Source organism: Delphinapterus leucas, chromosome 15 (genome assembly GCF_059928025.1).
Source record: "Delphinapterus leucas isolate spDelLeu-1000000601 "Yukka" chromosome 15, BTC_Dleu_Yukka2, whole genome shotgun sequence".
NCBI classification, from domain to species: domain Eukaryota; kingdom Metazoa; phylum Chordata; class Mammalia; order Artiodactyla; family Monodontidae; genus Delphinapterus; species Delphinapterus leucas.
Genome location: NC_143143.1, coordinates 52,278,875 through 52,304,104, shown reverse-complemented (window position 1 = coordinate 52,304,104; position 25,230 = coordinate 52,278,875). Strand labels below are relative to the sequence as shown.

General features: G+C 41.3%; 1 protein-coding gene across 1 annotated transcript in view; it reads left to right on the top strand.

The window, feature by feature from the left end:
- Positions 1–740: 740 nt before the first annotated feature.
- The window catches only part of PLCB1 (phospholipase C beta 1), a 682,471-nt gene continuing 657,981 nt past the window's right edge, over positions 741–25,230 (top strand). Inside the window, exons 1-2 of the mRNA XM_022556517.3 lie at positions 741–853; positions 18,502–18,579. Coding sequence (XP_022412225.1) covers positions 755–853; positions 18,502–18,579 — 177 coding nt within the window. The 5' untranslated portion in view covers positions 741–754. The remainder of the gene's footprint in view (positions 854–18,501; positions 18,580–25,230) is intronic.

The window sequence follows — 25,230 nt, the reverse complement described above, 5'->3', positions numbered from 1 at the left end:
TTTGTGGTCAGCGCTGGAGAGCTCCAGCTACAGGGGAAAGCAGTGGGTCGCTTCTCCGCTCCCTCCGACGGCTCCCTTTTCCCACCCCGTTTGGACCCAAGGACATTTCCGGGCTTGGGCTCACGTTCCCCAGCAAACCCCCAGGAACGCCTGGCTCCTGGACACCCCAGCACCCCGCCACCGGGGCACGAGGCATGCTCAGAGGTGCGGCGGCGCAGGCGTTGGCTGCAGTGGAGCCCGGGAGCCGGAAGGTGCCGCTGCGTCCCCGCTTCCCGGCGCCTGACCCAGTGCGCAAAGTTGGGCTGGAAGCCGCCGAGGGAAGGAGGGACTGAGCGAGCGCTGGTGGCGGGGAAGGGGGGCGGGAGGAGGAGGGAGGAGGGGAAGGAGCAGGGCGGGGGGGCGCCGAGCGTGTGTCATTCGCGCTCTCCCTCCACGTCTAGAGGATGTGCTGAATGGTACGCCAGGAGGCGACGGCGGCCGAGGAGCAGTATCCGGCGGCGGCTGGCAGCCCTGCTTGGCGGCTCTTTGCCCTCCGAGGCTCCGCATCCACCGCGGGCGCCCGACCCCGCGTGCCGCCCGAGCATGGCCGGGCGCCTCGCCCCCGCGCACCCCGCCTGCTGAGCCGCGCCGGAGGAGGTGCGGAGGCCGGCGCGGGAGCAGAGGCGAGCGCCTCTGGAGCCGGGAAAGGAGCCCGCGCCCTGCGCCCCGTCCCTGCCGCGCTCGCCCGGGCTGCCCGGAGCCCCGATGAGCCCTGATGGCCGGGGCTCAGCCCGGAGTACACGCTCTGCAACTCAAGCCCGTGTGCGTGTCCGACAGCCTCAAGAAGGGCACCAAATTCGTCAAGTGGGATGATGTAAGTCGGGGCGGCTGGCGGGGGTGCCGGCGGGGCGCGGGGCAGGCGCGGGCCTCTCGTGGGGGTGGGGCGAGGGGTGCGTTATGCAATGGGCGCACCCGGGCGGGCGCGGGGGCTTCGGAGCGCTCAGGTCGCCGCCGCCCGGGCGGGTGGCCGACAGCGGCGGCTGGGCGCCCGCTCCTGGGTCCTTGGGTTCAGTAGTTGACGTCCTGGCTGGGTCTGGTCAGCGCCCCCTGAGGTCTGAAATCTTTTGGGCCAGTGGAGCCGAAGGGGCCGGCGTTGCCGGTGACGGGTCCTGAGAGTTTGGAAAGTGGGGAGGGTGAAGTTGGGACCCGCAGGAAAGCGCGGCGGTGTGAACAAGTCGCGCCCCTCTCCGCGCGCAGACGCACCCCCTGTTACCTCCTTTGGTCCCTTTCGAGAAGGAACTGCCCGGGAGTCCGAAACTGTTGAATGGTTGCTCAGCGTCTTAGCGCTTTTCTGGGCGCCCACGCGGCAGAGGCAGAGGACACAGCGGTCCAGCCGACAGGTGGTCGGTGATGCCAAACTTTAGCGCCCGGCTCCGCAGAGAAGGGCCCTGAGAAAGGCTGGGGAGGACACACCAGGGGAGGGCTGAAGAGCAGAAGGGGGTAACTGAAGGGTCGATGAGGGCTCGGTGGGCCTGCAGGCCAAGCGGGAGGGCAAGTTTCTGAGAACTGAGCTGGCTGGAGTCTTCAGTTCGAAATAGACTACAGAATAGAATACAAGACATTACCTCAATTTACCTTCATCTTATGCCAGGAGGGGCTGGGCTAAGTCCAGTACTTTACAGGAACCCTGGACCCTAGGACTTCAAGTGAATCCCCCCCGCCACCCCCACCCCCCCTCGCTCATTGCCTTCAGACACTTTAATAATCTTGCTGAATACATGGGAATCTTCGGATATTAGTTTATCAATTTTATGGCCTAGATATCATTCAACAGGTTTGATAAGAACAACCCATGGGAATAAACCTGAGCTGCTGGATCTGAGGAAATTTGGGTCCAAATGACTAAGACATCTCTTAAACAGGAGGAATTATAGGAGAATGAGGCATTCTTCTTGCTGAAAAGATTTTCCACCTAGTAAATTATAGCCTGTTATTCTCCAGGGTATTTTTCTTTAATCTTCTTAAGCCATTTTCCAGTGTCTGAAAACAATTTAAATATTCCAGGTAGAGAATCCAGTTACTTAGCTGAGCCGGTCTGTGTCTATATTTTGTCCATTTGGAAGTGCAAACAGGACTTGGAGGCTGAGCCCACAGCTTCCTTGAAAGCTCATACCAGTTATTAAATGCTGTAGGCATCCTTTTACTATGGACTTTACACTTTTCTCCTTCTGACCTAGTCTAATGACCGGATGCTTTGTAAATGGATTGTTCCAGAATCTAAACAATAAGTTCAGACACAGATGAAATGCTTTGTCTGTCTCAAGGAAAAACAAAGAAAATGCAGTTCAACAACAAATAAAGCAGTCTTGCCCATCTTGAGATCCTCAGATAGAAAGCTAATATGATGATGGGTTTACTGAGAAAGAGAATGAAGAGCAGAAGGAAGAGAGAGCGAGCGAGCGAGGGAGAGAGAAGGAGACTATGCAGAATAAGAAGGGTATTCCAGGATAAGCTCTGGATTTATTCACAGAGATGATTTTAAACTGCATTTTAAATAATTCTCCAGATGAACCGGTTTGCAAGGCAGAAACAGAGACACAGATGTAGAGAGCAAACGTATGGACACCAAGGGGGGAAAGTGGCGGGGGGTGGTGGTGGTGGGATGAATTGGGATTGACATATATACACTAATATGTATAAAATAGATAACTAATATAAATAATAATGAATAAAATAAAATTTAAAAAGTATTTGAAGAAAAAATAATTCTCTAGAATGTCTTGTTTGGAAGAAAATATGTCACTTTGAAAATGAAGTTCTTCTTTGGAAACACTTTTTGATACATCCAGGTAGATGACTTTTATTATGTGCATTTATGTCACATATATTTCTTCCTCACCTACTAATGCCAGGCCCTGGATTAGAGCCTGGTGTGATGAAGAAATCAGCAAATCCCCTGCTGTTACCGACCTTACATACTAGGTGGAGGAGCCAGAAAATTATCAAGAACACCAATGATATAGAGATTATGAGGGCTGCAGGGAGAGTGACGGAGAGGCTGCTAGTCAAACGCCACCTGCAGAAGGTGAGAAGGGCTCCCTCTGAGCATTGAACAGTGAGTTTCTGGGGCAGTCTGGTAGGAAGGATATGGGCACTAAGGAGAGGGCCAGGGGAATCTCAGATCTTTCATAGGGGAGAAACCAGACTGCACCCAGGAGTCAGGTTATGTGGAATGCAATGGACTATCCTGTAAGTTCCTTGGTTGGCCTTCTTGGTCTCCATGGTGATCTGTGGAGTAAGAGGGACCCAGACCTTCTTAGGATGGTTTTTTCCTCCCCAGGTGTCACCCTTCTACTCTTCCCCGTTCATATTTGTCCTTCTAGTGTCAAGCCAGTTTAGGTTATCTGGCTAATTATATTGCATATTAGTGAGACTGTGTGTTGAAGACACAGAGAGCTAGATCTTGAGTCCAAAGGCCTGGGTGTACCTGCTGATTCTTACCAGCTGGCTGTGTGACTTTAGCTTAATACTTAACCTCTCTGAATCTTTGCTGCCTCTTGCTCAGACTGTGAGAATGCTGCATTTCCTACTTATTTCATCTAAAAGTTGGCAGTAGCTGATAGGTAAAGCAGCCCTTCTCACACATGAGCATGCATCAGAAACATCTGGGGGGATTGGTAAGGTTCAGACTGCTGGGGCCCACCCTCAGTTTCTGATTCAGAAGGTCTGAGATGGAGCCTGGGAATTTGCCTTTCTCATAGGGTCTCGGGTAGCACTGATGCTGCTGGTTGGGGAACCACACTTTGAAACCACTGAGATAAGGTTTGTGAAAAAAACTTGGAAAGTATGGTAGAGAGCACAGTCTTGCTGGCCTGTGTACATTTTCACCGGTTTGTAAGTTTAATTTTATCTCTGTGTTGTATTTTGAGAAATTCTTCCAATTATTACCTTTCTACCTACGTAGGAGGTAGAAAAAACTCAGTGACATAATCGTGGACAATCTTTTTAGGTCTTCTGGGATATTTAGGAAGTGTCTCTGATGCCCAGGCTGACTTAACTCACATTCATGCATTTCTTTTGAATTTCTTAGAGGCAATGAAACATTTTCAGCATTTTTGTCTGCTTCTAGTGGGAGTGTTAGACAAGGAAAGGAAGGAGAGAAGCTTCTTGAGAGGCTGTCTAGTCTGACTTCCTGCCTCTGAGCAGGGGAGGCTGCTGTGTTTTTCCTTTTCGCTCTGACTTTGGGAAATACCTGCTGCCCACACCCCCGCCCCAAGGGTGTGCCCCATCTGCTAGTGAGGAAAAATAAATGCTGGAAATAATTTAAAATATCTGATCTCACTTAAAAATTGTAAACCCTCTTCTCTGATCTTTAAGCCGAAGGATGGGCAAACTCAAAACAGATTTTCAATAGCCCATTAGAAAGCATAATGGTACATTTGAAAATGATGAGTTTGGGGCTATTTAGAATTGTGTAGAGATTCTGTCTTGTTCTTTGAGTGGCTAAAGCACCATAATCACCAGTCCTGTTGTCCTGGCCATCATGTAGAATGGGGGATGTCACCCAGAGGGCGTAGTGCCCTGCATAGTCTGTTGGCTACCTACCAATGTCATGGTGAGGCTGTGGATGCTCTAAGGGTGGTAGCCAAAAGCTTTGACATTGGCGTTAACCAATCACAACAGACAGCAGGCGGGCAGTGGAGCTGGAGTGGAGTCCTGGAGACATCCTGTTCCACCAGGGCCAGGCATGAACCATGCTTTTGCCTGATCCTGGGAAGGTCTGCGGGTCCCCAATGTCTGTGGGAGCATGTGGAAATATTTCCGTTTTTGAACAACTACTAATGGTGTATAGGTATACACAGTCTGAACATCAAGGCCAAGCCTTGTCCTCCAGAACTTGGCCAACAGATAAAGGACTGACCTATGGTGGCTATGTGTTTCACCAGTGATACGAAAGGATGCACCTTGCTTTTATTGTGCGTTTGTATCTTTGCTTTCATTTTGCATTTGTATATGATCAGTCTCTGGTAGTAGGAGGTGGGTGTACAGGACTGGGGTGTTTGAGAGTGAGCTAACTTTCTCCATCTCAGCTAGGGAGTTTGGGAGATTGTGAGCCTGGCCTCTCTCATTTCTCTGTGTTGGACAAGATGTGGAGGGAAAGACGAAGGTTTCCCAAACCCTGATTTGCCTCAAACTCCTCATTTTCAAATGTACAATTATGCTTTCTAATGGGCTGTTGAGAATCTGTTTTCTGAGTTTGCCCACCCTTCCTCTTAAAGATCTGTGTCTTTGTTCTACAACCTCTGGGGCATGGAGGGCTTCTCATTTGATTGTTTTCTCTTTCTCCACTCTCACCCTCCAAATTCAGAGCTCACTGTGGATGAATTGCTTAATGCATCTCAACCTGCTTCCTCATGTGTAATGTAAGGATTGTAGTATCTCCTACTGCACAGAACCACTGTTACCATTAAAGGAGCGAAGGCACATGCATTGCTCTGTGTGGCGCCTGACATACAACACTCAATAAAATAAGTTGTTAAAAGTGATGGTCCCCCAATAATTAGAGGGCCATGAACTTTATCAAGGTGGTCAGTTTGTGTTGGATGACTCTTTTATTCTATAGGTGGGAAGATCCGGACCTTCCTTCCATTCCCTTTAAAGTGTGTTTTGATTTTCATATTTTATGATTTGAAAGGGAAAAAAAAGTTTTTTTACCCTTTTAAAAAATATAGGTATTTCAGAGAAAATGAATCTATGTAAAAAATGCAGGACTCTTTCTCTTTAAAGGAAGTCAGTTTCCAAAGCATCCAAAAGTTTTACTTCTACTTAAAAACCTTAGAGTACACACAACACACACACACACACACACACACACACACGAGTAAGTGCACAGGTATGATGCCCAGAAGGAAGAGGAAACAGTTAAAAAAACTTTTGTAATTTAGCAAGAAAAAATTATATATAGATAGATAGATGTAAGTCTCACATCATACATCATGTCTCAGAAGCATAATCTTACATTCAAAGGTCATAATTGCTAGACTGGCTAAGTTGTTTGAGAAGAAGGCTGAGGAAGCTTGGAGGTTTGGATGTGCTGAGCGCCCTGTGGATTTGAACAAGTAACTCCCTCACCCCTCTCCACCACTCTGCCCTCCCCACCAAAAAACCCACAGCTAAAACAGGTAATAATAATAAAAAATCATGTTAGTATATTGCACATTTCCCAGAATCCTACACAAAAGCTCAGTTAGAACTTTTGCATTATGTAGAATCTGTAGTTGCGGTTTCCAAAATGATGACAAAGTGACACTGACAAGATTAATGAGGGAGCAGAGGAGAAGGGTTTACAAGGTGGGCAGTCAGCAGCATTCACTTTGGACAGGTTATAGGGGAAAGAGGGAAGAAACAGTCCTGGTTGGTAGGTGGTGGATCCAAACGCAGCCCCCAGAAGGGCTGGCAGGTGCCTTCTAAAATACTACTTAAATATGTCCAGATGTGTCCCTTTTTCTGTCCAAAGAGCTTTTGTGAATTTCTTATCGACAGTGATTACTGTAATCTAAGTGTAAGAATATCACTTTTCCAAAGTAAGTCAATAAAGCTATTTTAAGCTTTTGATCAGAGTGTAACGTTCATGAAGTAAAACACGCAAATCTCGTGTCCAGCTGGGTCAGTTTTCACAAAATGAACACTCACGTGATCAGCACCAGATGGAGAAACAGCATCGCCTGCCCACAAAGCCCCTGAATGCTCCCCTCTGGCCCCGACGCCCGCTCTCCTGACTTGCAGCTCCGTAGGTTGGTTTTGCCTGTCTTGGATCTAAGAAAGCTATTTTCTTCTTATTTTCAATGAAAACAAAAGCCTAAAGCATTTTTATTATTGCTTTAGGACCCTCTTCAACAGTAACAAAAATGACTTATCCTGGGTTTAGATGGACCTTGATTAGGTCCTTATCTAGCCTAAGGTAAGGCCTGGGAAGTGAAGCAGGTGTAGTAAATGCCCCAAAAGAGAAAGCAGTTGAATAAAACGGTAATAATTGAGCAAGGAAGTGTAGTGCCTACAGGCTGTTATTGGCATAGCAGAGCAGACTAGTAGAGTGCTGTTTCTGGAATATAATTTTCTCTAGGAGTTTTTCTCTCGCATCTTGCCTGACTTTGATATTCCCGCCTATGGTGCAGTAGGATAATTTACTCTGGCTATTAGCATATCTCTAATCCTTCCCAGGAAAGTTTAGCATATCAGTAAATAGCTTCAAATGATATTTACGTGCAATGACTGTTTAAATGGGACAGGAACATTTTGCTTTTTTACATTGAACTTGATTAAACTGTAGTTAAATGTTTCTTTATCAGGATTGCTTCACATTATCATGAACAAGGAGTGCCGGCAGAAAATGGAATGAGATTGATTGTGAATTGTCGACTAATGCTGTGGGTCTCCACCTAAATAACAAATATTTTGTACCTGAAGACCTTAGTTTTCCTGTTACTGGAGCTAATATGAGGTTCAAGCAGCCTTTTCAGACTGTATCAGAAATTCCATCTGCCCAGAAAGATTTCATAATGCTCCCCTTCCCCCATCTGTTCCATGTCCCATCCCACAGTCAGTGCCAGTGCCCCTGTATATCAGTAAGGAAAGGAACTAGGACATATTTCTGAGATTTACTTGAGATTTTAAAGAAGCTATTGATTTCTGTTAAAAACTAAATGAAATAGCATATAAAGAAGGCTAGACTCTTGAAGAGTTCTTTGGCTTCCCCTTTGATCTCTTTGTGCTCTGATATTTGATTTTATTATTTTCTTCATATGTTAATTTTCAATTTGGGGAAATTTTTATTTTAATTTTATTCTGAAAAAAATGCTTAGGTATATGCTTAGATATAATTGATGTTGACGAAATCTGTATACATTTATCAAGAAACTAAATTATTGTCAGTGGAGAAACATTATTCTATAAAATAAAAAAAATATTTAGTGTTAAAAGAGAATTAAAAGCATCCCACATATGGTTTTCATTTCAAGGACTTTTTTAGTTCACAGTACTTGCTCAGTGTTTTGTTTCTTTTCATCACAATGAAGTTTTATGAACAAGTTTAAGGAAAATGAATTAGTTAACAAAGCACTTTTACCTGAACTAGTCATTGTGGATCTTAATATATAACATTGATACATAGGAGATTAAGAAGTTATTTTGCTGTTAAAAAATCAAACTTTCATTGGAACTTGTTTATGAAGTAGGTAAGGGAAAGTTAATTTGATTCATTTTATAGGAGAGGCCATATAAGCTGAAAAAGGAAGACCCCAGAGCAAGTCAGCAAGTGGTCCCGTAGATTAAAAAAAAAATGAAGAATACTGGCAGGGATGCTTTCTCAGGTTTGCTGTTTGGTTGAATCTCACTTAGTCTCCATCCCCAGCGTCTAATATTCTGGCTGTAAATTCATTCCACCAGTATGAGATGCACTTATATGATATGTGAAGGAGGCCACTTATCTGCATTCTTTGGTTTGTCCCTACAGATGTGTGGGATGTTGAAGGATGAAGTATGATCTTCTTTAGTCGTTCTTCTGTGTTTGGTTATAAAGAGGCAGTGGCGACAGTGGTTGCTCCCTGTCTCAGATTACTCTTCCTTTGTCTTCAGCTAAGCCGGCGTGTGTTTGACCCTAGCAGTTTCTCCTTGATTTCTCTCTCACCTTTCTGAATGTGGTGGAGGCAACAGCTGTTCTCAAGGGTCAGTGTATCATGTTCTGGGGTCATTCACAGAGGCTCAGCCTGAAGCCTATGTCTCCAGTCCTTCTAGTGATACTGTCAAGTACCTGTAAGTAAACTCCTTTATGTTCAGAGTTTCCAGAGAGGTTTTTGTTTTCTTCATTAACCCCTACCCAATACGGCCTTTTATGGTTCTAGGATTCCATGAATTTCAGTTTTAATGTGCAATAACCACCCGCACATCCCATGTAATTTTCTCCTTCAATATTGCAGTTGAGTAAAATGGAGTTTTGCTGTAATGCTGCCTCTCAAGTTCAGTACTGAGAGCGAGTTCTAATAACAGGCCCTGATATTTATAAACCACTCTTATTTATTTGCAGTCATGCTTCTTCAGCCTTCAAGACCACCTCGAGTGGTAGGAAAAGGCCAGATGTTATTATTCCCATCTTACATAGAAGCACACTGGGGCTTGTGTGTGGTGAGTTGTCCAAGGCACACAACTATAGCCAAAGTCAGCTTTAAAGCTAGGTCTTCTGGTTAAATTCAGGACCTTTTCCAGTCTACCATGATATCCCCAAACAGTGGTAACAAAAGGCTTTAATCGAATCCAAATGATTACCAGTTGAAAGAGATTCATTGACTTTTCCAAAGAATCCCCCTGATTTTAGGATTCGTACAAATGAGGCTTAGAACCCTACAAATGCCTTCCTCTTTGCTAGTGTCTTCAAAAACAGCTATTTTTATGATGTGTATACAAAGCCCATTTTTGTTCCACAATGTAGGATGTGGGAACATAGGAAAACTTAATTTCTGCTTTGAGGCACAAAGACCAGGGCACAGTCTACAAATGTTCTACATCAGTCAGTCAGTGGAAAACATGCTCACGGAAAGTAATTCAGGAATGGTGTTAAAACAAAGGTCATTTTTTTCATTACCTAGTAAGTGGCACTTTTGTATCTGGCAAGACTCATTACATGTGCTTTTCCATCTTTTTCTCTTCCAAACATACTTGCAAATGTTGTCTTTTGCTGGATGCCCATTAAGACTGGTCCCATGGCTTCCTATGGGAAATCTTTGATGTTGGAAGATGAAAGATAAAGTGGGCATGAAGGAAGTGTAGAGGATGCCACTTGCACCCAAACATGAGGCAGAATGGCTTGGAATTCAAGGTGCTGTCAATTGAGAGCCCAGATGTAGATTGCCAGTGCAGGAGGGTGCATGCAAGGAGGTGGTTATGCCTCGTCTGTACAACAACTGGACCAGGGCTCCTCAAAGACTGTAGCTTTGTGTTATTTATCTTCTTCCCTAGGGCAAAGCATAGGCCTGGCACTGAGTTGGTGCTCAGGAAATCTTTGTGGAATGAAGGAATGATCTGGTGTGTTTCTGGGTCACAGTGGGTTCATGGGAAGGGGGAGTGTGCAGTCATGAGGGAGGGTGGTCATGCTCCCAAGACACCTGCATGACACACTGTGTGTGGCATTGGTTATAAAGCCCTGCCCTCCATCCTTCCATTCCATCTGACATCTCCCAGAGTCCGAGGGACCCTGTGACCTTCTTAACTTTGGTTTCTCCATGTGAGTTCAAGAAGCAAACTATTTATTGTCAATACAGAGCTGATTGCTGTCATAGCACAGATTTCCCGTAAGGGCTAAATATGGCTTAAGGTTGAGTGTGTAATCAATTGTGATTCGATATTGGTTGAAAATTGTGATGCTTAATGTATTTACATCTCTTATTCTGAATGTTACAAGTGGCTTCTGTGTTCTGGAAAAGATACACATATACCGAGATTTTGCAAGGAAAATTGCCCTTAAAGAAATTCAGAAGTGTTGGGAATGACAGAGCAAAAGACTGATGGGTGTGAAAACATCCTCTCTATCTGGATAATGATTCACAAGGAGAAAAATGGATATGTGAGCTTTATTGCCAAAATGAGAAAAATATTAAAGACATATAGTTTTAAAAATATTAGTTATAATAAAAATTCTACCTACACTATTTCTTCTGTATAGAGGGAATGGAAGTTACTGGGACAATATTATTGACATCCTCCCTTGCCCACTCCTAGTTCAATATACTTGGGCCACCTCTATGGTCCCACCTTCCCTCCTGTCCCTGGGAACGCTCTATGTCCTGGAGCCCATGCCTCCTGGTTTCTTTGGATTCTGGATTCATAATTATCCTCCCCTTTGACAGTATCTGTGAAAGATTCCCTTCTGTTGAGGCTCTTCTAAGAACACAGAAATATGCTTTTTAGTCATACAAATGCCAACATAGAATCCAGCACAATGTCCCCCACCCCACCTTCCTCCTACTGTTACTGCCCTCTTTTCCTCATCCTTCCCTCCACAAGGAACATGCAGCTTCTGCCCACTTTCTCCTCTCCTAACATCCCACTCACTCCTTCTCTGCCCTCCAAGGCCTTATTCTGCCTTTGCCATTGCTTTGAAATTTCTCTTGCCACAGCTTCTGGCAACCTGTTGGGTGCCAGCCCAATTGATATTTTTCAGAATCTACCTTGATTCTTTTTCTGCAGTTTCCTTCCATCTACCCATTCAGTGTTCATACTTTAAATTTGTATTGATGCCTCTTATAAGCTGGACATTTCGCTAGTGTTGTGGATTTACAATGGTAAATGATTTGGTTCCTGCCCTCACGGAGTTGGTGCTCTGCTGGGGGAGATAGATGCTCAACAAAGAGAGGTAAATGATGCTACTGTAATTGTGATAAGTACTACGGAAAAAAGTACAAGTGAGTATAAGAAGTTTGGAAGGTTTCCATGGAGAAATTCTGTTTAAGGAAAGACCTGAGTTATAAGTAGGACTTAAGCCAACATGAGGATGGGGAGTGTATTAGGTCAAATGTACAGGACATGTGGGCATCCCAAGGAGGGAAGGCACATGGGACTTTGAAGGACAGGGAAGAATAAGCAAATGGGGCAGTTGGTGGCTCAGATAATGAGGCGGGATGGCAAGGGGTGCATATATGCTACTTAGGCCACTGCAAAATTTTATCATGAAGTCAGTAGGAAGCCATTAAAGCTGTGTTTCTGAACCTCAGTACTATGGACATTTGGGGCCAGACAATTCTTTGTTATGGGGTTTGGCCGGTGCATTGCAGAATGTTTAGCAGCATCCCTGGCTATCTATCTACTAGATTCCAGTAACAAAATCCCCAGTGTAACAACCAAAATTGTTTCTGGACATTGCCAACATTTCCCTGGGGTGAAAAACTGACCCTGGTCCAGAACCACTGATTAAAATGTAAACCACTGATTTAAATCTTAACTGATTTTAAAAAGTACTGGGCCCCTGTGTGCGCACGCGTGCGCGCACACACATGGCCAGTAGGGACATGAAAAGACGTTCAACAACATTAGTCATTAGTCATCAGGGAAATGCATATTAAAACCACAGCCCACCAGACCTATAGCTTCCTGAAATGATTGGTTTACTCATCTGATGCCCCCACTAAACATTGAGCACCTTGTATGATGGGGGATCTGGACTTTCATTTGAATCCCTAGTATAGGCCTGCAGTATCTTGCATGGTATTTGAAGGAGCATGCTTCCAACTTTTTGCTGTATTTTGTTAAAAGAGATTTGTATACCTGTCAGTAAAAGGCAACTTTTTAATGGTACTTCTCTCCACTGTTTTGCATCCTCCACCCTGGACCTTCTTCCCTCCTCTGCTTTCCTTTCCTCGGGGAAATTTCAGACTGGACAGGCCCTGGGAAGAAAATCCTCTTCCATGCTGATGCACATAGAACATTTACTTCACTGATCTTAATCTCACAATCCATCATCCAAGACTGCCTTTAGTGTGCGTGTGTGTGTGTGTGTGCGTGTGTGTGTGTGTTTCATAGTCAGGGCTGCATCGCTGATGTTTGTTGGGCATCACATCTGATTTTCTGTGACACTTGGAATTTTTTTTCCTTACATAGCTGTTTGTGTATGTGTTTGCCGTCTTTGGCTCTGCTGCTTTCTGAGGCAAGTCTTGGGCAATCCCTGTGGAGCATGGCTGGTTATTTTCCCTTGTTGACTCTGTAACATTGATTAGTTGAGAAGTGCACATCTCTAGCCATGTGTGTTTTCTGTTTAACAACATGAGGACACAAAATCACTGTGGAGTCAGGATTGTGGTCAATCTAGGCCAGTAGACTTTCTGACAGTGGCACCAACGTGTGGGCTGTGGATCTGTGGGCCTGTGAGCCGGTCCTCGACATTAGCCTTAATGGGTTATAGCTTGTATCAGTTTTATAGGGTGTCCATAACAAAGTAGCACAGACTGAGAGTCTTAAACAACAAAAATGTGTTTTCTCACAGTTTTGGAGGCCGCAGGTCTGAGATCAAGGTGTTAGTGGAGTTGGTTCCTTCTGAAGACCCTGATCTGTTCCAGGCCTCTCTCCATAGCTTGTAGGTGGCTGGCCTCCCTGTGTTGTCACATCATCTTCCTTCTGTATGTGTCTGTGTCCACATTTCTTCTTTTTATAAGGACACCAATCCTATTGAATTAGGGCCCACCCTTAATGACCTCCTTTTAATTTAATCGCCTATGTAAAGATTGTTAACCATATAGGGTTGCACTTTGAAGCACTGGGTGGGACTTGAATATACGGATTTTGGGGGTGGGGCACAATTTAGCTCATTACTAGCCTGAACCTGGTAAAGTAGAACTCAGAGGGCAGCAACGTATTGGCTCTATTCAGATACTTGAAGAATTGACACTTAGAGAAGCAACTAGATCTATTTTGTATAATTGGGTTGGCTAAAAAGTTCATTTGGAAAAACCCAAATGAACATTTTGGCCAACCCAATAATTAGGAGTTAAAACTAAATGGTAGCTGCATATATGGGAAAAGATCCCCAAACTTTCTAGCTGGCATTATCTGACCAAGTTTGCTTTGTGAAAAAGATTTCCCTGTTAAGGAGAAAACTTATTTTCTCATGAAGATTTAGAGCTCCACTGCCCAGTAGAAATATAAAATGAGCCACACTGGAAATTTTAAAATTTTTAGTAGCCACATTAATAAAGTAAAAAAAAAAAAAAAACAGGTGGAATTAATTTTTTTTTTTTTTTGCGATACGCGGGCCCCTCACTGTTGTGGCCTCTCCCGTTGCGGAGCACAGGCTCCGGACGCGCAGGCTCAGCGGCCATGGCTCACGGGCCCAGCCGCTCCGTGGCATGTGGGATCTTCCCGGACCAGGGCACGAACCCGTGTTGCCTGCATCGGCAGGCGGACTCTCAACCACTGCACCACCAGGGAAGCCCCTGGAATTAATTTTAACAATATAGTTTGTTTAACCCGATATATTTATTTACATATATAATTAATATAAACAATTATTCATTAACTACTTTACATTCTTGTTTTCATTGTCAGTCTTTCAAATCTTATAGCACATCTTAGCCAACTCGCCACATTTCAAGCGCTCCGTGGTCTCAGGTGAGCCCATATTCAACAGTGCAGGTGGACAGCGTTGCCATCTCAGTTGGGGCCAGATCATCTCCAAACAAATGAAAAATGGTTCTTGAGGGACAAAAAGTCTTCTTATTCTTTACTTTTTATTTTGTATAAAGCACAGGATACATACAGCATATAAATAGATACAGAATATCTGTGACATTAACATTTCATGGAAGATGATTAGGAAAACAAATGTCGAAAAAAGCCCTAATTTAGCAGATCAGTAATGAAACTGTTGAGTGACCTTGGTGTAGAGTCTGTCCTTGAGGCTTAATTCCAGTGCTTCCCTTACTAGCTTAGCTAGGTTTCCTTGGACCTAGTTATTTAAGCTAAGCCTTAGTCTATTTATATGTAAAATTGGGATAAGTGTCTACCTCTTAAAATATTATAAATATCAAAGGAGAAATTCCATTTCAAGTTCATATTGCAGTGATTGGCTCAGACCAAACATTTAGGATGTGTCTATTATTATTTGGTCAGGGAGTTTTGTAAAGAATATTCTGGTATTGGGAGGGAGTTTGGACTGTTTTGTCATTTCCTCCCAGTTCCTTTAGGACATTTTGTTTATTTATTTATTTATTATTAAAGTATAGTTGCCTTATTATATTAGTTTTGGGTGTACAGCATATTGATTCAATATTTTTATAGATTATACTCCAGGGTATATAATTTGTTTTATAGTGATTCATTTATTTTCACATTTCATCTTTTTTTTGAGATGTAATTATCATATAACATTGCAGTAGTATATGTTATTGATTTATATCAGCACATTGATGCACAAATCATAATAAAGAAGTTATAGGACTTTGTAATTTTAATATTGATTGCAGTGACTTTTTCTTACTGAAATATCTCTCATTCTTTTGGATGTTGAGGTTTTAAGAAGTCCCTTTACTTTGTTCCTTGACTGTCCTTTATTTAACCTAAAATCTTTTTGGAGATTCATGTAAATTGTAGGACAGCAGCTTCTTATATCATTATATTAGTCTTCATTTTTGATAAGATGGGATGAGAGTAAAATGGTTTCTGTCAACGAAAGAGGGGTAAATGGAGATTTACTGTACATTATCCACAATTACTAACTTAAGACAGGTATGTTTATTAGTGTTCTTCTTTTCAAGGTAGATGTTTATTGGAAAAAATACCTTATAACTTTAAATAAGCAAATTAAAGTTGAATTCCTAGTTAGAAGCCATGTACTTAGAAGACACAGGGATGTCTACATTTCAAGCTCACTGGTGCTCCTGGGCATTTACATCATTGTATTCCTGATTCAAAGCCTCACCCATTGTAGGCCTGTGTCAGTGGATCTGAGTCTGGTTCCTGGACCAGTAGCAGCAGCATCACTGAAAATTAAGTAGAAATGCAGATTCTCAGACTCTGTTCCAGATCTCCTAAGTGAGAAGCTCCAGAGAAAGGGCTCAGTAGTCTGCATTTTAACCAGTACTCCTTGTAAATCTGATGCACCCAAAAGTTTGAAAACCACCTTCTTATGGAATACACATCTTACGGATATTGATGGAGGGAGAAAGAATAAAACATAGACCATCTGAGAGTTACCTCCATTATTCTGCAGTAAAATGCTGCAGTTGCCTTGGAAATGAAGGATGGCCGTATATTTCAAACTTCAAACTACAGCATAGATTCTGACAATTAAGAATACTTGAGATCTGGGTTGAGTAGGGGGAGAATATAGGCTCTTGCAGCTATGTGAGAGGTGTGAAAAAAGGAGGTGGAGTTGAAAATGGATATTCATGTATTTCTGGGTCAAACCCTGCCTTGCATGGCAAGAATGCCAAGTTCCAGCTGATCTTGGAATGTCAAAGGTGATTATGGAGGAAGCAGGCAGGGAGCCATGATAAATGATCATTTAGTAGAGGAACTGTGGCCGGAAGAGTGGGTCAAGAAAATACTGAACAAAGGAGCTTTAACTTTGAAGGAGGAAAAGGAATAAGCTAGAAAAAGCAGTATCCGAAACAACGAGGCAGCCTAACACAATGTTCCAACATATAAATTTGAGCTGTTTTGCTCTGCTAACTTTAAATATTTTATTGTCTGGGATCCTTGCAGTGAATTGTCACTAAGATTTTGATTAGAATCTTATCAGATACTCTTGTCAGACACTCTGATTAGAAAAGGAACTGACGTGAAAATGATAACTTACACCTACAGGTTAATTCCAAATTTACCTGGAAATTGGGATGTGTGTTCTGTGAAGCCTATTGGAAACTTTTATTTCACCCAACTCTGGAAGAGTAGGTGATGAAACAGAACTGAAAATATTGCTATGATTTACTGGAAATATTACTCTGAACTTCTATGCATGTAATCTCATAGGAAAAGCTTCAGATATTTTAAAAATTTTTCTTCCATTATAATATCAAATTTGTTTCCAAGTGTCTTTTTTTTTAACATTTAAAAGTAATTTTGGAATTTAAAAATTCCAGCTGAAGCTCTATGTAACAGCCCAAGCCTTGTAAAAGATATTTTCAGACTGCATGTTAAGAATGAATCTTAAGACTATCAGAATAAAACAGCAAGGCAGTTGCTCAAAAAATTAAATATAGAACTGTCATATGATCCAGTTATTTCACTTCTGGGTATATATGGAAAAGAATTGAAAGCAGGGACGCAAACAGATATTTGTAGGCCCATGTTCATAGCAGCGTTGTTCGCAACAGCCAGAAGGTGGAAAGAAACAACCCAAATGTCCATCAGTGAATGAATGGATAAACTAAATGATACAGACATATAATTGAGTATTATTCAGTCTTAAAAAGGAAGGAAATTTTGATACCTACTATAACATGGATGAACCTTGAACACATTATGCTGAGTGAAATCAACCAGATACAAAAGGAAAAATACTGTATGATTCTATTTATATAAGGTACCAAAAAGTAGTCAAATTCATAGATATAGAAAATAGAAAGGTGATTGTCAAGGCCTAGGGGGAGGAGGGAATGGTGAGTTAGTGTTTAATGAGCGTGAAGTTTCAGTTTGGGAAGATGAGGATGGATGGTGGTCATGGTTGCACAGCAATGTGAAAGTACTTAATGCCCCTGAACTTTACACTTAAAAATGGTAAGTTTTATGTTATATATACTTACCACAATAAAAAAAGAATGCCATGATAAACTTTCATTTAATATTTTAATAAATCAGGTTTTAAACATAATTCACTATAATAATAATGAACATTTTTATGTGCCAAGAATTGATCCAAGTGCTTTACCCAAATTATCCTGTTTAATTCTCACAAAAAACTCTGATGGAGGTATGATTATTATCTCTTTTTTTTCCAGTTGTGGTTGTGCAGAATGAGGCACGGGAGGGGACAGGCAGAGGTTTGAGCCCGAGGGGTTGGCCTCCAGAACCTGGCTCTTATAATAAAACTTACCATGTGTACAAAAGCCTTAGATCTGCTCTACCCATCGGGAAGACAATCCCAAATTCCAAAATTATCTCTGCAAGTTCTAAATTTATTACAAGTCTTTTTAATCAGATAGAGGATATGACACACCAGAGTTACAATGTGTATGAAAAAGTTGAAATAAACTGGTTTTATTTATGTCTCTTTAAAAAATGCAATTCCTGCAAAGATCCCAGTATTTCAGTATAAAAATCCATATCCAGTGACATGTGTTTCTTTGTGCAGATGGTATGCCTTTCTGAAAATTGCCAAAAGAAAAGAACACATATTTTAGAAATGTTTAATATTGTAATTACAATACAGGCAGTTTTTGCTTTATAATATGCATGCTTTAAACTAAGAAGACTGTCTATGATGTTTTATTTTATTGTGTGAAATTTAAATTTATAACAGTTTTGTGTATAGCCTTCCAAACATATAGAAGATGACCTTATTTACTGTTACCTTGGAAACAGCAATACCTAAATGCTGTGTTTACTCTCTTCAGTACAATTAAAAATCATTTTATAGAGCAAATGTAATTTAAAATAATATCCTGAAGCATGGATTTTAATTAACTTTAATCATATAAAATATGTAATGATGTTTAGTGTTAAAATTATTTGGAAAACCAAATATAGTTTTTTGTTAGAAAACATGCTAGTGCCTTTAAAAACTTGCCTTAATCAATAAATACATGCATCACTGGCCTTTTCCTTTATAAGTAATGTCCCAATATTCTAATTATTAGTAAAGTACCTCAGTTATGTAATTAGCAATCCTATGATGTTAAAGATATCATGTTTAACTTTTTATTAGTTTTACTAATAATTGATGATCTTGGAGAAACTTAACAATTATAACTTGTTAAGCAATTCACAGGTAAGGCTTTCTATAGTGGCATATGTTGATATACGTGTATTTTCTTACATTTCTAGGACTCCACTATTGTCACTCCAATTATTTTGAGGACCGACCCTCAGGGATTTTTCTTTTACTGGACAGATCAAAGCAAGGTAAGAAGTGAGATATGTCTTTCTTACATTTCCAGTTAGTTGCTGATTTGCGAAGTATTTAGCTTTCTATCCATTTCATGGATGACTCTTTGTAATTTATTTAAAGATTCTACTTAAAAATAATATCTTAGATAGAAATGTCTTGGGATTTTCCAAGGTCTGAAATATTAGATGTGCTAAATCCTAGAACAATTGGCATTTTTCAGGGTAAGAACATGGAATTGTGAATTACATTTGTTGTAGAGGGAAGTTAGCCAGTATTACTGCTGTTAAGTCTCCCACCAACTCTACCCATAAAAAATGAAGAAACATGATGAGAAAGTCATTTTTGACCCTGATGACTGTAACTGTGGCTTTCCCTTTCTCTTCCTTCTCCCCTTTGCTGCTTATTAAGTGTTCTCCCAGCCTCAGCAGGAATTTGGCCTTGATAATTTGTTTTTTGTTAGAAAATCAGGAATAAGATCCCTTTAGACTATACCTTCACTTTTTCAGGAATTTCTTCCCATTTTAGCTTTCTGTCCACCATACCATGAATTTAGAATCTCATTTATTATGAAACCAATTGAGATGATTCCATATTGAATTATTAAAAACTAGACTGTCTGCAGATCATAAGATTTATTTGGAGTTTAACGGGTAGTTAGATCAGAATATTCATAAAAAGTAGGATATTATTTCCATAGACGATGGAACATGCACTTGAACATACACTTGATGTTGCACTTGAACATACAAGGCCACAGACCTTGACACAGACACAGAATATTTTGGTCCTATAAGTTCTGATATTTGGAAAGGTGGGACAGGCTTTATTGAGAGCGCTAAATCCATACTGAAACCAATAAAATACCTGGCATCAAACTGTGAGGTGCCTTTTCATGTTCTGGTGTTAGTTCTCTATATCCAAGGTTACTGGTGTTTGTCAGCTTAGCTTTCGGCCATTGGGGGCAACCTGGACTTCACCAGTGAGTAGTGATATGGAAACTGCTCTGTGCAGTGGCATATTTGGGGTCAGAGTAGAGCCTGGGGAAACTCTTAGGGTGCTAGACAGTGATATCTGGCTCCCAGGGCCAGTCCTGAATGGGTCTGTTAACACGTCATGCAAAAGGCAGATTTTAGCTTTGTGGTCCTGGAGTTACTTTCTGAATATGGGTGCCCTGTAATCATCTCTGGCCACAGACATGGGGCTAAATCATAGACCCCGAGCTAACGTCAAAAACCGTATTTGAGTAAGATTTCATACTGACTGTTCATGTTTATTACTGGGTGTGTTAATCACTTTGGCTTTGACATTCTGTTTGGTTTCCTGCTGTTATGTATAAAACAATGGCTTGAAAGAGGTTTTTTATTTTTTTCTCCTAAAGGCTATTTTTAGAACTGTTGAAGCTATATTCATGAAAGATATATTTATAATGCCTAGAGCATTTTTAAATGTTGGGTATTTGTACAAGAGACTAGACTGTCAGTTTGATTTTTCAGCTTGTAAATCAAGCTTCTATAAAAGCAACAGAAGGTATTTTGGGGTTTTTAAATAATTCATAGCAACTCAGTTAAGCTCCCCTTTAAGACCAATCATAAATATTTCATTGCTTAAGAAAGAGAAAGTATTTAGGACCAGAGGCTTTTTGATGTACCTCTGTTGTCCTGTGAACCCAGTATTTTAACTCATGCTTATTTTCAAATGTAGAAAATTCTCAGTTTTTTAATACTAACCACTTTCTCTTGGTTGTAATGCTGTTTATGACCAACTTAAACAAATACTGTGGTAGCAATACTTCTGTCTCTTTATTACTTTTCTTTTCATGGATATTAATCTTCCAGTTCTAGCCAAGAAATGGGAATTTCATTTTTCACTTTTTAAGTCAATGGTCAGTCATGTATCAGAATTTTGAGGTTTATTTTTTTAGTTAATGATCATATATCAGTATCTAAAAGATGAGACGATTTAAGAAAAAAATTAAACTTTCCATGATTCTAAGTTTGTCATTTTCTTCTGGCTTTAAGCCTAGTCCTGGAGTCAGAACGAGTGATGAATCCACTTCTAAGAGGTAGACTCCTGTAAGTGATATATTGGGAGCATAAATGTACGCAAGCAGAGATGGTACCCACAAGTGAGTGGGGAGGGTGCACAAGCTTTAAGTCCATGTTTTTGCATAAAATCATTTGAAGGGATGGGCCTAATGTTGCAGTCAGATGATGCTTAGAGGCCCAGTTTCTTTAAGATACTTTTTCTGACAATCAGTCTTGTTGATATGAATCTATCACATGTACTACAGGGGTTACGTCTCAAAGAAAAAATGTGATACTTTTAAGTTTATCCCCTGATTCCCTCCCCACCCCTGTTTGGAAGCTTGTGTTGGTATCTGGGTGATGTGCCTCTCTTCTCCCTGGAGCTTCTTCCTTTGTCTTTGTCCATGTTTCTCCTTGGTCCATGAAGGCTGTGCTGAAGCCCTTTGATTAGCGATCCCTTGAAGCCTACTCTGCTCAGAGGCGAGCTGAGTGGCTTAAGAAGCTCTTGGTAAAGAATATTGTTACAAGATCTTTCTCTTTATAGCCCTGGAGGAGAATCCTCACGTTTGACAGTTTCTCATCCATGTCTTCTCTCCTGTCATGGCCACATTGTACCATGCACCACTGATTTCAGGCCACTGGTTTCACTTTCTGTGAACATTGACGTGCTTCCTTCTGTAACCCCTCCTTTGTCACCATAGAAATGATAGGTGGCAAAGAAGACAGACAGCCCAGATGGTTTAAGAACTTAAAAACCAGAGCAGGCAGGTAATTTTTATGTAGCAGAAATGTGCTCTGATGAAACATTGAAAGAATGTTTGGGGTTGGTTGGGAGCAGATAAATATGAACATCATCTTAAGGGATAAATGTTCATACTTTGTACCAGCTCTGGGCTTATTTTAATCATTCTTTCCCTTTTATTGTTGGCTCTGTAAATCTTATTGACTGTAATTAGCAAGAATGAGTTTCTGAATATGACTATTTTAAGCATGGTTGTTTTTCTTATGTCAGTGTGTGTTATGTAAAGAAGATCAGTTTAGGGCTTCCCTGGTGGCGCAGTGGTTGAGGGTCTGCCTGCCGATGCAGGAGACACGGGTTCGTGCCCCGGTCCGGGAAGATCCCACATGCCGCAGAGCGGCTGGGCCCGTGAGCCATGGCCGTTGAGCCTGCGCGTCCGGAGCCTGTGCTCCGCAATGGGAGAGGCCACAACAGTGAGAGGCCCGCGTACCGCAAAAAAAAAAAAAAAAAAAAGAAGATCAGTTTATTTGTAATCATGAGTGAGAAGGGGCTTCTGTACAGCCTGAGTATGGAAGCGGTTGCCTGCATTACGCTATGACTTTACTTTGGAGCTCTGCCATATCAGTACCAGAAACCAACACAGGAAGTGTTAGCCGTGAAAACCATGCGAACTGCAAGAAGAATCTGTATGGGAGCTAAAGAAGAAAGAAGGGTCAGTGTAAAAGGCTAATAACAAAAACCTATCCTGCTAGAACATGAAACATAGTAAGCTGATGCCCTGCTTCTGTGCCAAGGTTGGTGTAAAAATAAAACTACTCACTACTAGATCCAAGAAATTCAATATAGTTCAGTAAGCTCTTCCTTGTATCCCTAAAACAGGAGCTTGGAGGAGGGGAAAGAGGAACATATAATTAAATTAACAAGGAAGAGGAGGAAAAACACATTTTAAAGGAAGGATTCCTACTACTTTATCTTTTTTGTTACAGATATTATTTATTTTTTATTTTGTGGATAATCCACTAATAGGTTCTTTTTGTAAGAGAGTAAAGCAGTATTGATGCCTTTGACTCCATCCCACCATTGACCCAATCCTAGTCTCTTCCAAAGTCAATTGCTCGTAACAGCTTCATGGTATCTTTCCAGGTCTCCTTTTAATGAATTTGTGCATACATTAACTATGGAAATATTTCAGTTTGTTTCATTTATATCCATTTGTACCCTAAATAACATCATGTTATTTTTACAGTTCCACAAACTGGCTTTTCACTTTACAATATGTCTTACAGAACTTTTTGTGTAAGTACATGTGAATGCACTTTATTCTTTTAAATTGCTCTACGTATCCCATAGAATGGATGAGCAAATTTCATTTAACAATAAAAAATTCTCATTGATGGACTCTTGGTAGTTGTCTGTTTCTAGTCCACAGAAAACAATCCTGAACTATAGAGTAATAGTCAGCCTTGTGTATCCCTGTCTGAGTATATGGGTCAGGCGTCCCTGAGGTAAATTTTGAGAAGTACAATTGCTGATTGAAGGCTATATATATCCTAAATTTTAGTTAATAGTTGTGTCATTTTATAACTTTGCCAGTCTTGTGTGAGAGGAACTGTTTCCTCCATCCCCACCAACACTATTAAGAAACATTTTAATTTTTGTCAATCTGATGCAAGCATTGTATCTCTGCTCTAATTTGCTATTGCCTGATTTGCTACTGAGCTGTGTACATTTTCTTACATTTGTGGACAATTTCTGTTTTCTCTTACAGGAGTTACCTGCTGAATTTCCTTGCCTTGTGTTGAGAGTTGTCCAGGTATTCTGGATGTTAATCCTTTAGCTGTTAGGGATGTTGCAAATATTTTCTTCCTGTCTGTGGCTTGTCTTTTGAATTTCTTAACTTTTAACTTATGCATGACAAAAGATGACTCGACCTTCTCAAATTTGATGTATTCACATTTCAACCTTTTTTCTTTTTTTTGCTTTATTTAAAGCCTTTCTTATTCATCATCCTCATAGCCATCATTATTATTAGTTTAGATTTTTAATTCATGTATAGTTGTCTTAGTCCATTTGGGCTGCTCTAACAAAATACCATAGAATGGGTAGTTTATAAATGACAGATATTTATTTCTCACAGTTCAGGAGGCTGGAAGTCCAAGACCAGGGTATCAGCATGGTCCAGTGAGAACCCTCTTCTGGGTTGCAGACTTCTGGTGTCCTCATGTGGTGGAAGGGGCTAAGGATCTCTCTGGAGCCTCTTTTATAAGGGTGCTAATCCCATTCAGGAGGACTCTGCCCTCAGGACCTAATCACCTCCCAAAAGCCCCATCTTCTAATACCATCCTTGGGCATTAGGTGTTCAACATATGAATTTGGCCTGGGGGGTAGGGACACAAACATTCAGGCCATAGCAATCATATAATGTATTTTGAACATTGATGTGAAGTTTGGTTCTAAATTTAATTTCTTCAAATGATTAGTCTTGTCTGTAGGTGGCTCCTCATTCTTTCTTGTTGGAGCCAGCTCTGATAGCACCATCTCTTCTGTAGCTTTCTTCTGGCTGAGAGTAGAGGGTGTGGGAGGTGGGAGCTGTGATGGTGGGTTGACCTGAGTTGATGCTCCCATTTCATTCCTAGTGCTAATACCTTCACCGCCTGTTTGGGTGGCCCAGATCTACTCCTATGTTTTAACGTCTGTGGGTTTCTGGGATGTCATTTCCTACTTCCTTTTTATTCCATTTATCTTTTTTCTTCCATTCTTTCTGATTGAACAAGTACAATCCTTTCTGTGTACCCATGATCCTAGATGATAGACATATATTTACACCTGCATATCCAGTCGTTTCTAGGGACCCAGGACCAGAGGAGGGCTCCACCATCTGCACCATATGCCATCTTTTTCTGGCCTATGATTTTGCACGAGACAACCATTTGGGATCCTTGTAGAGCAATGATTAAGCTTCTATTAATGACAACTATAGACCGCATTCTCTTATGGTAGCCTTAAATTTCTATACAGAGTTCAAAAGCAAAGTTTAAAAATTAAATATTTACATAAGACACAGTGACGTTTTCAGCATAAAAGTCCAGAATTCAAAAACATTTAAAATGATGCCTCATAAACCTCTAAGAAAACCTTGAAATATCATGTTAAAAAAATAGTCTGGCCTCCAAAAGCACCACCAGGCACCACGGATTTCATTAATCATCATTTAACAATGGCGCTTCCTCTTTCACACACACTTCCCTAGTATATCCCAGAAACATCAATTTTGGACTTTCTTGTCTATGGTGAATGGGGTAAGACACTCAACAGTCAATTGAGTGCAGTGACATGATTATAAATTAAGAAGATCAACTCTATTCACTTTTATTTGGCAGTTTCCCCCAAACCCTGAAACAACAACTGATTTACCTTAGAAAACAGCAAAGTGCATGTGAGTATCACTCTTGGAGGGCTGGGATCATTGCTTGGCCTGCAGTGGTGCACCAATCATTGCCAACAAACCAGCAGCGACTATGGACTAAGTCTTTTCTTTCACCCTCCATGAATTTCCTTCACATAAAGAAATTAATAGAGCAGACATGGCCCAAAATCTAAACCCACGTCCTTACTACTCCTGAGGCTGAGAGTTGGACCCCAGTGGCCAGCATTTGCATTCCTTTGCTTTTTCTGGCCTCTGGAGCTCATGTCACTGCCTGAATTAACACCCACCCAACCAAAGAAGTTTGATGGGCAAATACCACAGCTCCCTCACTTCTTGGATGGGATAACTCAAAGGTGCTAGCTTTCTGTTTTCCTCTAGTGCCCTCCAGGGTTAATAAGCCCATTTACCCTCAGTGGTAACTGGCTTGAAAACACACCCTTCTTGGGCTTCCTTCCCTTCCTGTCTCGATTACCCA